Genomic DNA, 13,621 nt, shown 5'->3' on the forward strand with positions numbered 1-13,621 from the left:
CCAAAATTTCTACGCAAAAACCTTCGGCACACACACTTCCGCTAGCCTTTCTACCCTTAACTCGGTTTAAAACTACTGCCCGAAAGCATGTACAAGCGCAAACACCAAAAGGCACTTAGCTTCAGACGTAGTCGCTGGAGCTCCGAAAAAAAGCGTCCGCCTCCGACGGTGTCACGTGCTCGGCTGCAGCGCCCCTAGCGGGAGGAGCGGGAGTTAGCCCTGGTGGTCCAAGGCCGGTCTTGACGCGCGCTTTCGATCTCTCCTTGCGGCCTGAGCAGGCGCCAAGGGGACAATGCATTTTTTCTGCGCTGCTCAACCGCTGATCTCCGCGAGAGGGCGCAGCGAGCCAACCCTTGTTGCGGGGGCGCCGGAGCCGGTTTTGAGCAGCAAGTCGCCACGCGCGCGGGCCCATTTTTTCACGTGCTGGTTTTGTCGCTGTGCTTAAACGTGTGAATGAAAGGCTTGCCACGTGAAGTCATCAATACGCCTGCCTCATGCTTCGCTCGCCATACTGACAAGGTCACCTTCCCCAGTAAGTTTCTGCATCGGACTTCTCATGGATACTCGTCTCACAAACTTGTGAAGTGAAGCTTCGCTATAGTGTGGCCATGGTGTACAGTTGTGTGCCGTTCTGTCAATCGTGGTCCGGAAAGACTCCCGGTGTGTCATTTCACCAGTTTCCAGTCGACCAGGAACTGTGCACCTAATGGCAAAATAGCATTTCTCGGGAAAATCTCGTCATTAATGACAAATCACCATTGACTACAGTATGCAGCAAGCATTTCTTGACGAGTAACTACGTAAGTGATTCTAAAATAAGAAAACTGGTTCCCGGTGTGTTCCAACTGTATTTAAAGGGTATCCTTCTTACCTAGCACCTAGTGCGAAGAAAGCCAACATCACCTAGACTTTTTAAGGCCTCTCCACGTTTGCGTGACGTCACCGCACTGCGACGGCCCAGTAGGTTCGGCTTCCGCGCTCGCACGCATTTCGCGCATTTCAAAGTGCTGATTATGTCTCTCGAAAAGAAAATTACTTTTTTTTTTAAATCGTGTTTTGCTTGCCCACACCATAACCGAATTTTTTTTTGTTCTTGTTTCTTTGAAAGTATAAGCAGTTACATTTTAGCAGACATTTACTGACTTTATATCAAAGCGCGCATGTGTGAAGATACGTTCGTAATATTTTTTTTATTGAAAATGAACAATGCAGAGGACTTTCACAAGTCGTATTTTATTTTCAGATGAGAAACACGATCAGTAGGAGTAGGAGGTAAGGAAACTGTTGCAGCACTGAATCATAAAATGCAGTAAGTGAAGCCAACAACAGAAAAGCTGTAAACAGAAAGCAAACAAAAGAAAATATGCAGAATATATAATAATACAACGCAAAAACTGGTTTCGAAACTAAAAAAACTAACAAAAACAGTCACAAGCACACAGAGTAGTCAATTCTTCAATGTCTTCAATTTTCTCTCTTTTTCTTTTGCAGCCTTTTCAACTATAAGTTGATCATTTTTTCTTTCACAAAGGTTATTTAGAAGCGTGTTTGCTACTGCACTTAGGACATATTGAATTACCAACTGTGGAGTGTGCCGATTCTCACACACATCAAAGTCAATGCCGTCGTTTAACACATCATGTGTGAGTGCCAAGAGAGCCTCCTTCTGATTTGGTAGTGCATGAAACTGTGTCGCATGCTGTTCGCTTCTCAGTTTGTCAAGAACTATCTCAGCAGTAAGAACATCATTTACTATGGCAGGCTGTGGAAACTTGAGACTACCACGAGTCATGGCCTTGACTAACTCCCCACCTTCTACTTCAATTTCATCTTCTAGCATTAAATTTTCTTTGCAAGTCATGCATGACAGCTTTTTGAACGCAGCGTGGGCACAATAGCCAGCAACGTAAGTGGTTGCTGGGAGATTTGGCGCCTTCGCATAATCGTCGTCCGTTACCTCAATGTCAAACACTTCAAGTACTGCATCGTTTACTGCCACCGCATCTGTTGCATCCTCAAACTCTGGGAGCTCCAGAATGTTCTGCAGACGAAGCTTTCGCTCCGACTCATAGACTTGTCTTATAGAAATGTGGTATTGCGCACCGGATAGTTGGCGGTATTTGCCGAACCTCTCTTCCAAGCAATCAGTCTGAACCTTTCCTAAAAGTACATACTCGAAGTTCATTTCATCTAGGCAATACCTAGTCACCTTTTCCAAGGTGTCTGTCGTGAGTCGGAGCGCACTGTGAGTCTCTCTTGTAAGTATGCCTGTGTCAAATTTGAGAGACTGCCAAAGATCTAGCCACTCCACTATACTTAACAGAAACTGGATCTGTGGACTTGACGCTGATGTAATCGGTGACTGCAGCTCATCACGAAGTCGAGTACCCTTGTTGCATGTCTTTACATTTACAATGTTCCACCACTTTGTTATTGTTTCAAGGAACTGTGCAGTACCACACACATGATCTAGCTCAAGTCTGGGCCCACATGATCGCAGAGCTGCTGCCGTAGACGGGCTGAAAATCCTTAGCGCAAGCTTGACATTCTGTCGCTCAATATTCGATGGGTTCAGAGATTTAGACGAAAGTGTTGGTGCTGATTTAATCAGCTGACCCTGTTCTTTCGAGTGAAGTTCTCGAAGTGTTTTAAATGAAGCTGTAAGTATAGGTGGCTTTATATTAGGTCCTGTGGGGCTAGGAAAGAACATGCATGTTCCAGCATTTCGCTGATTGATCCAGTTATTCATGACGCATTTTATTAAGTGTACAGGATCAATCAGAAAAAAGAGAGGACGTTTAGAGTCTGCAGGGTGTGGTACACACTCTGAAGTTTGCAGGGGGCCCCAAAAAGTGACAATGTTTTCCGGTTGATTGTGTTATTGTCAGCTATGACTGCGATTATACGCAACCCAACATGCTCTAGCTGAGTAATGATGCTATGCAGAATAGTGTGAAGCTGCTGTGCGTTGATGCGCTCTACTGGCAGTATGTGCACAACATTCTTCTGACGCGAAAGCAAGCTTTGCATCATAAAAACATGGGCTGTTTTTGCTGCATTAGGGCTATTTGTAGCGGCACCAACAATTACTCCTCCCTTATAATCAAAATACGGCTGCAGGTGAATTTCGTCCATCATGAGTACAACAATTTTTTCATGCTCCGTCATTGCTGCGACAAGCTTCTTTGCATAAGATAGGAAAGAAGTGCCTTGCTGTTCAGCTGCCGGGCTTACGCTGTAGGAGTTACATATACGGCGTATTGTAGATTGATGGGGTAATCTAAGGTTTCCTGAACTGTGAAGGAACCTATAAGCATGCGGAGAAGCTGTAAATAAAATGCTTGAGAATACCAGCAACTCTGCAGAATACCGGGATGACCTGCTATGCTTGACAAGAAGAAGAGAAACTTGCTCTTTCAAAAAACTAACTGCATTGGGTTGTTCAACATCTGCCAGTTCACAATTTAAGGCATCTTCAAGCAGGGAAAGTGCCAACTTAAGCAAACCATCAATTTTTTCTTCATGCTTAGACAACAATTTTCCGTGAAACGACTCTACAGCATCCAGCAGACCTATCAAGCAACGGATATCATGTACTGTGTGAGGGATGGTATCTATGCCATCAATTGTAGTCAGCTGCACATTTCGGTAATGAACTTTCACCGTGAGGTTTTCTAAGACCGTGACTGACGACAAAACACGAGGGACGTCATCAACAGCAAGATTGAGAAAAAGGACGCAGGCAGGTCGAGAAATAACATTCCAAAAATCAGAATGCTTGATTTGAGGAAGGCACTCCAGTAGAACTTGGAAAGTGTCAATCTTGTTCTTTGCTTCTTCCTCCTCGTGTGTGTGGAGTGACATGGCGATGGCATCTCGTAAAGAAGCTGCTTCAAGACGCATTCACTTTTCAGTCGGTGCTTCTCAGGACGTAGTGGCGGGCGCAGAAAGGTACGCGGGACAGTTCGGGAACACACTGGGAATGGCGTCGGAGCTGAGACGAGCGATCTTCAATTTTGCCTCGACGACTTTGCCCGTTTTTGAGTCCACATACTTAGAAGAAGTCCGAATGTCTGATTCTTTAAAGTGCCGCTCGCAGACCTGCAAAGCCCAGCGCAGATAAGGTTAGCATATTCAAGATGATTAATTCCATGGGTGCAATAGCAATTAGCGCGGTGAAATATTTGAAATTTAGAATATTTCCAGCTCGCCCACTTGGCCATGTTGTAGCGCATTATGTACACACAGCTACGTCGCGGAATAAATATCACGCTTTTTCGACTTACCACTGAGCGCTTTCCGGGTTCGAAATCAGCACGTGGAATGGCTTTCAACCATTGCCTCCTTCTGTCAGCATCAGCTGGGAAAGTGAAGACGCGCACAGTCTTTTCTCCATCGTAATTCCCGCGGCAGCCGGGAACACAACAGTGTCCTGGCATTTTAACAAATGGCTCAGGAACTGTCACACGCGCACAGCACTTTCACAGACGTTTCCCAGGATTGCACTTCGAGTATTCACAGCCCGCAAGGAAGCTTCAGCAAATGACACAGAAAGAAAGAACGGCGGAGGAACAGCATGTAACACACGACACGTGCAGCACATGTTCAAACACGACGGTAGTGATGTTTACAGCAATCGCGATGTCTCCTTTCAAATGATTGCTTTCAACAATATACTAGAAAAACTGCACAAAGTAAGCTTTTAAAAGATTGAACAGTTTCCAGAAATGCGAACGAAGATTGTTACATTGAACCAGATATCTTTCATGTCTTTTAAAACGGTGAAATTCATTATCTTCAATTTGCTATACGCAAATACGCCTCGGAGTACTCCGCACTTCAACAATTTGAAACAGCGCGGGAGGAGAACGGCGGCAGCGGCCGCCAGGAGGTGCTGCCGCAGCGGTCGGCGGTGGCTGCTCCTGCGTCGTAGTGCGGTGACGTCACGCGTCGGAGGAGAAATCGTGGAGAGGCCTTAAAAGTCTAGGTGGTGTTGAGGAAGCACGCAGTACCCTAAGGGTCAGAGACATTGCTCCTTCCAGGAAGCCAGCAAAACGAAAAGGCAGAGCCGGAAAATTGCGAGCATGCATTGTTAGAGTTGCCGGAAGGTGAAACCAAGCAGATGGCTACTATATGCCCGCAAACAACAAACAACGATGAGCAGCCAGCTAGCCGATACCTTTTAATGACAGCGAGGCTTCGTTCACAGGTAGCGTACTATCGCTCCAAGGTCTCAAAAGTACAGCAGCAACTAGAAGCAGAAAGGAAGGTGGTATCCACATATTGCGACGACAAGCGCTACTCATCTCTTAAAAATGTTGCTTCAGGCGCTGAAAAGGGGGAGAAAAAGGCCGTCTTCCTGCTTCACCAAATCGACGGATATCAGAAGAAATTCCAGACTTATCCCGAAGAAGTAATCAAAGAGTGCGTCATATGGCGATTTATTTCGCCGAAGGGTTATGATCATGCCCGTACTACTCTGCTAACACTGCCACATGAGTGCCCACTGCAGCGCTACGTTGGTCCCAGCTCAACGTCTTCTGGAATGAGTTACGCCATGAAAGAAAGGTTAATTCAGGAAGCTTCCCTTCTCAGCCACAAACAGCACATGACTTCATTAATAATCGATGAAGCAGCAATAAAGCCAAAGTGCATATATGATCGAAAATCTGACGTGGTTTTTGGCATCAGAGACAAGCCAGGAAACGGTGCGGCACGTACCAAGAACGAAACGCTTGCTAACCGAGTGCTATGTTCCGTGCTCCACGGAGTGGTCAGCTCGTACAAGATACCATGTTCATTCTATTTTACAAAGCAATTCAGCGGGAGAGACTTGTATGCGTGGACGAAGGACGTCATCTCTGCAGCTGAGGAATGCGGTTTTGTAGTCATTCGTATCATTACGGATAACTACTCAGCCAACAGAACGATGTTTAAGCACATGGGGAACGGTTCGTTGTCAACTATAGTGAAGCATCCTCAGGACGATGAAACAGTAATTTTTTAAGCTTCGATCCTTGCCATGTTTACAAGAATGTCCGCAGCCAATTTTTGAAACGGGAGCTCACAGACAGTACTGGCGTCATCAGCGGTGCATTTGTGCAGAAATTGTACGAGCACCAGAAGGAAATGACGGTAAAGTTGGCCAGAAATCTGACACGAAAGCATGTGTATCCGTCAAACGTTGAGAAAATGAGCATGCTACGCGCCGTGCAGGTATTTTCGCCCCGAGTCACCGCGGCTCTCGAGCACCTCCAGCAGAACTCGCGAGTCAGCTCTATTCTCTTTCCTTTCAAGGACGCAACATCTACGATCCAATTCATGAAAGTGATGAAGAAATGGTTCGACATTCATGACAAAATATACAAGGGAAGTGACTGCAAAATGCCCATCTCCAAGGAAGACGATGGCCGGCTACTGTGGCTGCAAACTGAGTTTTGCAGCTACGTGAAGAATATTCAAGACTTTTCCATTGCCACTGGCGTTGGAAACTTCACAAAGGAAACGTACAGTGCCCTACTTTTCACCACGAAATCCACAGTGGAGGTAACTCAATTTCTACTGAGAAGAGGCGTCAACTGCGTTCTCACTAGAAAGTTCAACAGCGATCCTGTCGAGGCATTGTTCGGAAAATTGCGCTTTATGTGCGGAGGTAACGACGCGCTGGACGCAAGAGTTGTTACAGCAGCTCTGGATCACATTGTAAAAAAAAATGCGCTGCTATCGAAAGAAGCCACTAATCAAGGTGAAGATGCTGAAGAAGCGGCCGCCTCTGTTCCCCAAGATGTAGTTGAAGCACTGAAAGCTCTGCGAGCACATCTAGCTCCACCTGCGTCTGTTGCTTATTCAGGCTTTGTGTCCGTAGGCGGCCATATTGCCAAACCTATCAGTGATATTGGGTGTGACGCTTGCGTAATGTTTGCGATGACGAGAAAGACTAGCAGCCCCCTTTACAAACTTCTGCGTGCCCAGGAGAATGGTGAAATTCACTATCCAAAGCCAAAATTTCTAGCTCTCTTGGAAATTATTTCGACGTTTTTTGAAAAGGTGTTCAAGGATCTTCCACTATCAAATATTCTTGAAACATTGCAACCAATCGTTGAGCCACATCATGAAGATTCTCCCCTCCTATGCTGCCCGGAAGGTGTTGAGAGGAGCCACTCCAAACGCTTAGCAGATCTGATCTCTGAGAAGTTTCTCCGAATTCTTCTCGTCAATTACACAAAGAAGGTGACAGACCAAAATGACAAGCCATCTGGGTTTATCCACAAACCAACGCGAAAGCATTTCAGGCTCTAAACGACATCACTCGAAACTGTCAGTCACACGACAATGTTGTATAATTCATTACAAGCAGTTCTTGTTATTGCTGTAAGTTCTTTTAAGTATGGGAAACGTTGTCAGAGTTTCAAAGAGCAAATGATTTGTCCTATCTACTGTGTTTCGTGCAGTGCAAACAGATTGAACAGGTGCGTTTGAACGCAGTCGAGCGGCAAATGCTATTATTGTCAGAATACATTTTGAAGTACCGACAGACACTATGACGGCTTTTGAGATGAAAATAAATGTTTCCTAACCCTGGTTGCTACTGAAATACCTTGCTTCACTTTTACTCGAGCCAGTCCCAAATGATCCAGCCGAGCTATACGGCATCACTGCATGCCAACTTCAATGTTTTGAGATCCATCTACCACTTCCCTCCTTTGCATGCATATATAGCGATGGCTGCATAATACACAGTTTCCAGGTTCTTGTACAACGCTGTGAGCAGCCGTTCAATAACAGGTGCAAGGTGTCAAAACCAGCACGCGCCGAGGCTGCCTCTAGCTAGCATTTCAGCGGCTCTCTTTGAACGGAGAGGGTTGGCTCGCAGCGCCGCCGAAGAGATGCGGTGGTAGGTCGCAACTTCCCCTCTTGCAGAGGCCGTAAGAGAGCGCGCGCGCTCCCCTCGAGACCGGCTGTGGGTGGTCGCGGCCGCGCCAGGCCGGGCTATCGTTGAGCTAAGTAGTGTCCCTATTATGATCGCATAATAGAAAGCTAAAAGAAGAGAATGCTGCACTCCTTAGGCGTCTAGACGAGCTTGAAAATCTTGTCAAAACAGGTCCTAATTATATTCCTCTCAACAAACCGGTAGCCGCGCGACCGGCTCAACTTACTCCGACCCAAAACGTAGCCGAGGATGCGATGGATACGGACGCTAACCGCGGAACGCTAAAGAGACAGGCGTCGACAGACATAGATGCCAACGCGAAGGGAGTAGCTGGGGCATCTCCAGAGGGTGAGCCGCAGCCCAAACCAAAAACCACCGTCACCTCTAAAGGAACTGCGCGCATAAACGAGAGGTTAGACAAACTTGAAAAAGACAACCAAGAAACCAAAGACAATCTCTCACTAGTGAGAGAGACCCTCCAACAAATCCTACAACGCCTAACAGCACTAGACCGCCTCGCGGCTCTAGAAGCTACCGTGCAAATGCTCGTGCAGCAACTGCCACGAAGCCCCCTCAAACAACTCAGTATGGTCCCTCGACTTCAGAAAATTAAGATCTGGCACTGGAACTGCAGGGGCTACAGAAACAAACGCTGCAACCTGCAGCTCCATATTCATCAGCTATCCGAAAAACCGTATGTCATAGCACTACAAGAAGCCAGTTACCCGATCAAATTAACGGGTTTCACGCCTCACAATCCCCCAAACACGGATCCGCAAGAAACGTATCTCGGTCACCGCGACTTTCGTTCAACGCAACATCGCAGCCATACAACACGAAATCGAAGACACAAAGGTCCAGCACACGCTAGTGGAAATCCTGCCACGCAGAAAAGGGGATAGAAACGTCTACATTCTTAACATCTATAGTTCACCCAAGGACAGAACTAAAGCAACCTCCGACATTATCCGTAAGGCCGTAAAACTAGCAGGGAAATTCCAGCTTGTGGTAGGCGATTTCAACGCGCAACACCCGGCCTGGGGATACCGGATAGCGCGCGTAAAAGGAACGGCGCTATGGCAGTCCATACAAGACGAGGGTATGACGATCCTTAACGACGTCAAAGCGCCTACTCGGATAGGTAATAGCGTCAGCATGGACACAACCCCCGATCTTGCCCTTAGTAAAAACATTAACTAAGCCATATGGACAAATACAGGCCTCGCGTTAGGAAGCGACCACTGCATAGTGGAAACAACCTTCGAGAAGGCCCCATACAAACCTCCCCCGTTAAAAACGAGACTCACAGATTGGGACCGCTTCCGCAAAATTAGGAACAAAACCGCTCCGAAAGAAATCGGCAACCTGAACGAGTGGACCCGCGCCTTGAAGGAAGAAGTAAAAGCCACCACAGAGGAGACAGAGGCGATAACCTCGCAACACACGACCGACCCCAAATTGAAACACATGTGGGAAACCCACCTGAGCTTAGAGCTGAGGTGGAAAAAACAAAAACAAAATCGTGCCCTCAGAAAGAGGATAACACAGCTGCAAAAGAAGATAGAAGCGTACGCGTTCGAGCTGGAAAGACAGCAGTGGTGACAGGTATGCGACAGCATAAACAGGCACCTGGGTAAGAAAAACACGTGGCTTCTGCTGCGACACTTACTCGACCCCACACAGACCAAATCGGCTCAACGCAATAGACTTGCTCAAGTAGCACACAAATATGCAGGTAACGCAAAAGATTTGATCAAAGAACTCAAGGATAGATACCTAAACACCACGCAATCCACCAACCCCCTTCCCTGGTATAAGGGCGAGCCGAACCCAGAATTAGACTAGGAAATCAGCACGGCGGAAATATGGTACGTCATGAGCCAACAAAAAACGACATCAGCGGCAGGACCCGACGGCGTCTCCAACAAAATGTTGAGAAATCTACACCTTACTTAAGTGACTGCCCTAACTGACTTAATCAACAAACTCTAGCAGGAGGGTGAAATCCCTCAAGAATGGAAACACGCCAGAATCACCTCTATACCTAAACCAGGGAAAAAGCTAACAGCTCAAAACCTAAGACCCATCTTCCTTACATCTTGATTAAGGAAACTAATGGAACACGTGGTTCTATACAGACTCCAGGGATACGCGAAGGATAACGAATTCCTACCCCCCCCCTCCATGCTAGGCTTTAGAGCCCAACTGTCCACGCAGGACGTCATGATTCAACTTAGTGAAGACGTAATCCCCAAAAGCAAGAACACGAGATCTATCCCCGGATTAGACTTAAACAAGGCCTTTGACAACGTGCCACACGAGGCCATCCTCACTAACCTATCGAGGCTAAATCCAGGATTCAGAACCTTCAATTACATAAATCGTTTCTGGACCAAAGGACGGCAGAGATATCGCTCGGTGGGGTGATCTCGGATCCTATACGCATGGGCTGTCGGGGGACCCTGCAGGGCTAGCCTCGCCTTTGCGATACCTTGATTGCTCTTTGTGTTGGAATGTGTTTGCTTTGAAATGCCTTTTCTTTTTGTATGTGATGTTAGATATATTATGTTGATTGCTTTTCCGGTTGCGGATAAACCGTACGTTCTTATTTTTTTCGATTTCTTTTTTGTTATGTTCAAATTGTGAGCTAAGTGCTTTGTATGTTTGTATGTATGCTTTATATGCTTTCATTATCCCTGCCGCCGATGTAGTTTAGGGGAAGGGAACGTTGTGAAGCCGCAATATTGCGTATTTTTTTTCCCTACCCCTCAGCCGTGTGATTTTCTTTACATGTCTGGAATAAAGTATACTTGACTTGACTTGGCTCGGTACTCTCGCCGTTCTTATTTAGCCTGGCCCTCCTAGAACTGCCGAAACACCCCGAGTCCATCCCTAATCTCAGACACACTTTCTATGCCGACGATATTATCCTCTGGATTAGGAAGGGAAATGATGGGGAAATAGAAGAGACACTACAAAGGGCCGCCGATACCATAGAAGCCTACGTTAAAACGGTAGGACTAGAATGTTCTCAACCCAAATCGAAGCCTTACATACACCACGTGTGCACTCAGGGCATATGCTTCATCGCACTCCATTCTACAGCCGCCCCCGCCAGTTCTTCCTCCCTGGCGTTTTGTGCAGCTAAGCGACCACAAGCCAACTGATCGACGTCGACCATCATCTACCCGCGCGGCATCGTCGTTTCGCGACCGAATTATAGAGCAAGACGCCACTCTGCCGCATGGCTCCATCGTTATGTACGTTGACGCAAGCATTCAGGCCTGCGAAACAACAGCAGCAGTTAGGTGGTCGAAATTATTCCGGAGCCCTCCACTACGGCACCTCTTCTTCCTTTCTTTCACTCTCTCCTTTATCCCTTCCCTTACGGCGCGGTTCAGGTGTCCAACGATATATGAGACAGATACTGCGTCATTTCCTTTCCCCAAAATCCAATTAATATTATTATTATTTGTTTACTGTCCTTGCAAGCCTGCTCTGAACAAAACGTCAAGGTTTCGCCTCTCAGAACCTCCTTCCTCCTTTTGTTCGGAGATGCTTGCGGTTCAAGAGGCACCTTGCTCTGTGGCCGCCGTTCCCATGCTACCCGCGGCCTGCATTTTCATTCCCACCGACGCCCTTCACGTCACACGCCTACTACGACGAGTCAGTCGCACCCCAGAAATCTGCCAAGACATCCATCGTCTAGCGGCACGCATCCCGCAACAAATCCGTATTGAGTGGGCCCCGCGGGATCTCCTGAGCGCACAAAGCCGCGTAGATTCTGCGACCCGCCTTTCGACCCCAAACTCCTCTTTCCCTCAAGTCCTCACTCTGGATGACAGCACCCTCCTTTTAACAAGGAAAGAACACCTCCGGTGCCGCACACGTGCTCTAATCCCTCCGTGTGCGGTAACCCTCCCCCGTGGTCTTACCCGTGCAGAGGAGGTTGCGCTTCGGAGGATACGGGTCGGGTTTGCCCTAACTCCAGCAGTGACACGCAAGTTGCCGCATTTCAAAGATTTATATCCCCGCCCCGGGTGTCTAGTTTGCAAGAACAGAGACTGTGAGGCGGATACCCACTACCTGTTGTGGGGCTGTCCGGCGCTGAAGCAGACGAGAATTCGGCACCTGGCGTCAGTGGGAGTCTCACCGGACAATCCGGAGTCATGTATTGCATAGGAACAGGGTTCATATCATCGTTCACTTCTTGATTTCATTAGATCAACTCAACATTTTGATTTATTTAAGCATCTTACTCCTCTTTCACCTCATAGTATTTATGCCCTGAGGCAATAAACATCGCTTCAAAAAAAAAAAAAACAAATGGGAGCTCTTAATTAAAAGAGACATTCCGAGAGGACGGAAATCCAGCCTCCCGCCAGCCAACATAAGCATACAAGTGCAAGTAAAAGTAGACAAGTGGGTTCCATCCGAATCCTTGGATTAATAATCCAAGAGAACCACCAAAATACCGAAATAATCGAAAAATTGAACGGCACAGTTCGCTAAACCCATAGGCTGATCCAACGCATAGCAAACAGGAGAACAGGAGCTAAGGAAAGAGATCTATGTCGGTTGGTGCAAGCCTTTGTCATCAGCAGGATAAATTTCGCCCTCCCCTAACTACAGTTGTACAACGCTGAGACACTCAAAATTGAAAGACTCTTCAGGCAGGCCTACAAGGCAGCCCTAGGTCTACCAGTCAACACCTCCACTGAGAAGTTACTGCAACTCGGCCTACACAACAAGCCAGACGAATTGACTGATGCCCATCGTAGAATGCAAGAGCTCAGGCTCACTATACTTCGTTTCATACTTAGCTGTCTACGCAGCCAAGGCTACGGTGCCTGTTTGCGATCCTCGTCCGCATCATAATATAGTGCGTCAAAAATAAAAATAGAAATGAATTGACAAGCAAAGTGAACAGTAGTTGATATTATAGTAGACCGATGGAAGTGTTTTATTTTGCAAATAGATTGATTTTTCTTTTATGTTTTCCAGAACCGAGTGACGCAGATTTTTCGTTTTCTCAGGCGCCGGCTGTATCAGGTTTTCGCAGCTGAGCCGGCAGGTCTGTTTGTGAAAATGGCGTCGCTGTCACCTGCTCGCTTGTTTTCTTCCCCCGCTTCGACTTCGAAAACATCTCCTGTTCACCTCTTTTCCAAGGTGAAGTCTCCAAAGTTTTCTAAAGACTGCAAGGCGGTGATAGTTAATGTCTACGCAAGCATAAGGAAGCTCCACCCCGAGAAGACTGTGCGTGACGTTCTCGCAATTGTGGGTGAGATGACCGGAGTGAGCCCTCGGACAGTTGTGAGGTTTAAGAAAGAAGGTCTTTCTGGCGGAGTAAAATCACCGCAAAAAAGACCGAAAAGGATGGCAATATCAAGCTCCCGCAGTGTGAAGTACGACAGCTTTACGGTCAACGCCATCCGGCTCAAGTTGCATCGTATGTATGCCGAAAGACAAATACCGACTTTGGACAGTATCCTGCATGAAGTAAACGGAGATGACGATTTGCCGGATATGAGCAAAGCCACCTTGTGGAGGTTGCTGAAAGAGATGGGCTTCAAGTTCGAAAAAAGGAAACGAACTCTCGTACTCATCGAGCGATCCGACATAGTAGCCTGGCGGCGCCGGTATCTCAGAGCTATCAAAGCATTCCGGAGCCAAGGGAGGTAAGCGCTTCGT

The 13,621-nt window shown here is 47.1% G+C and overlaps 1 protein-coding gene across 1 annotated transcript; it reads right to left on the reverse strand.

Annotated features, from left to right (window-relative positions):
* Window positions 1-1,293: 1,293 nt before the first annotated feature.
* LOC144119245 (uncharacterized) lies at window positions 1,294-2,741 on the reverse strand. Its single transcript, XM_077651914.1, has one exon. The coding sequence runs from the start codon at window positions 2,708-2,710 to the stop codon at window positions 1,448-1,450; it is 1,263 nt and encodes a 420-aa protein (XP_077508040.1). The 5' UTR covers window positions 2,711-2,741; the 3' UTR covers window positions 1,294-1,447.
* Window positions 2,742-13,621: the final 10,880 nt, after the last annotated feature.

This window comes from Amblyomma americanum, chromosome 2, assembly GCF_052857255.1.
Source record: "Amblyomma americanum isolate KBUSLIRL-KWMA chromosome 2, ASM5285725v1, whole genome shotgun sequence".
NCBI lineage: Eukaryota > Metazoa > Arthropoda > Arachnida > Ixodida > Ixodidae > Amblyomma > Amblyomma americanum.

What these genes read in the sequence shown, in the direction of transcription:
- LOC144119245 (XM_077651914.1), bottom strand. Translation starts at nt 2,710, where the DNA reads ATGTTCTTTCCTAGCCCCACAGGACCTAATATAAAGCCACCTATACTT.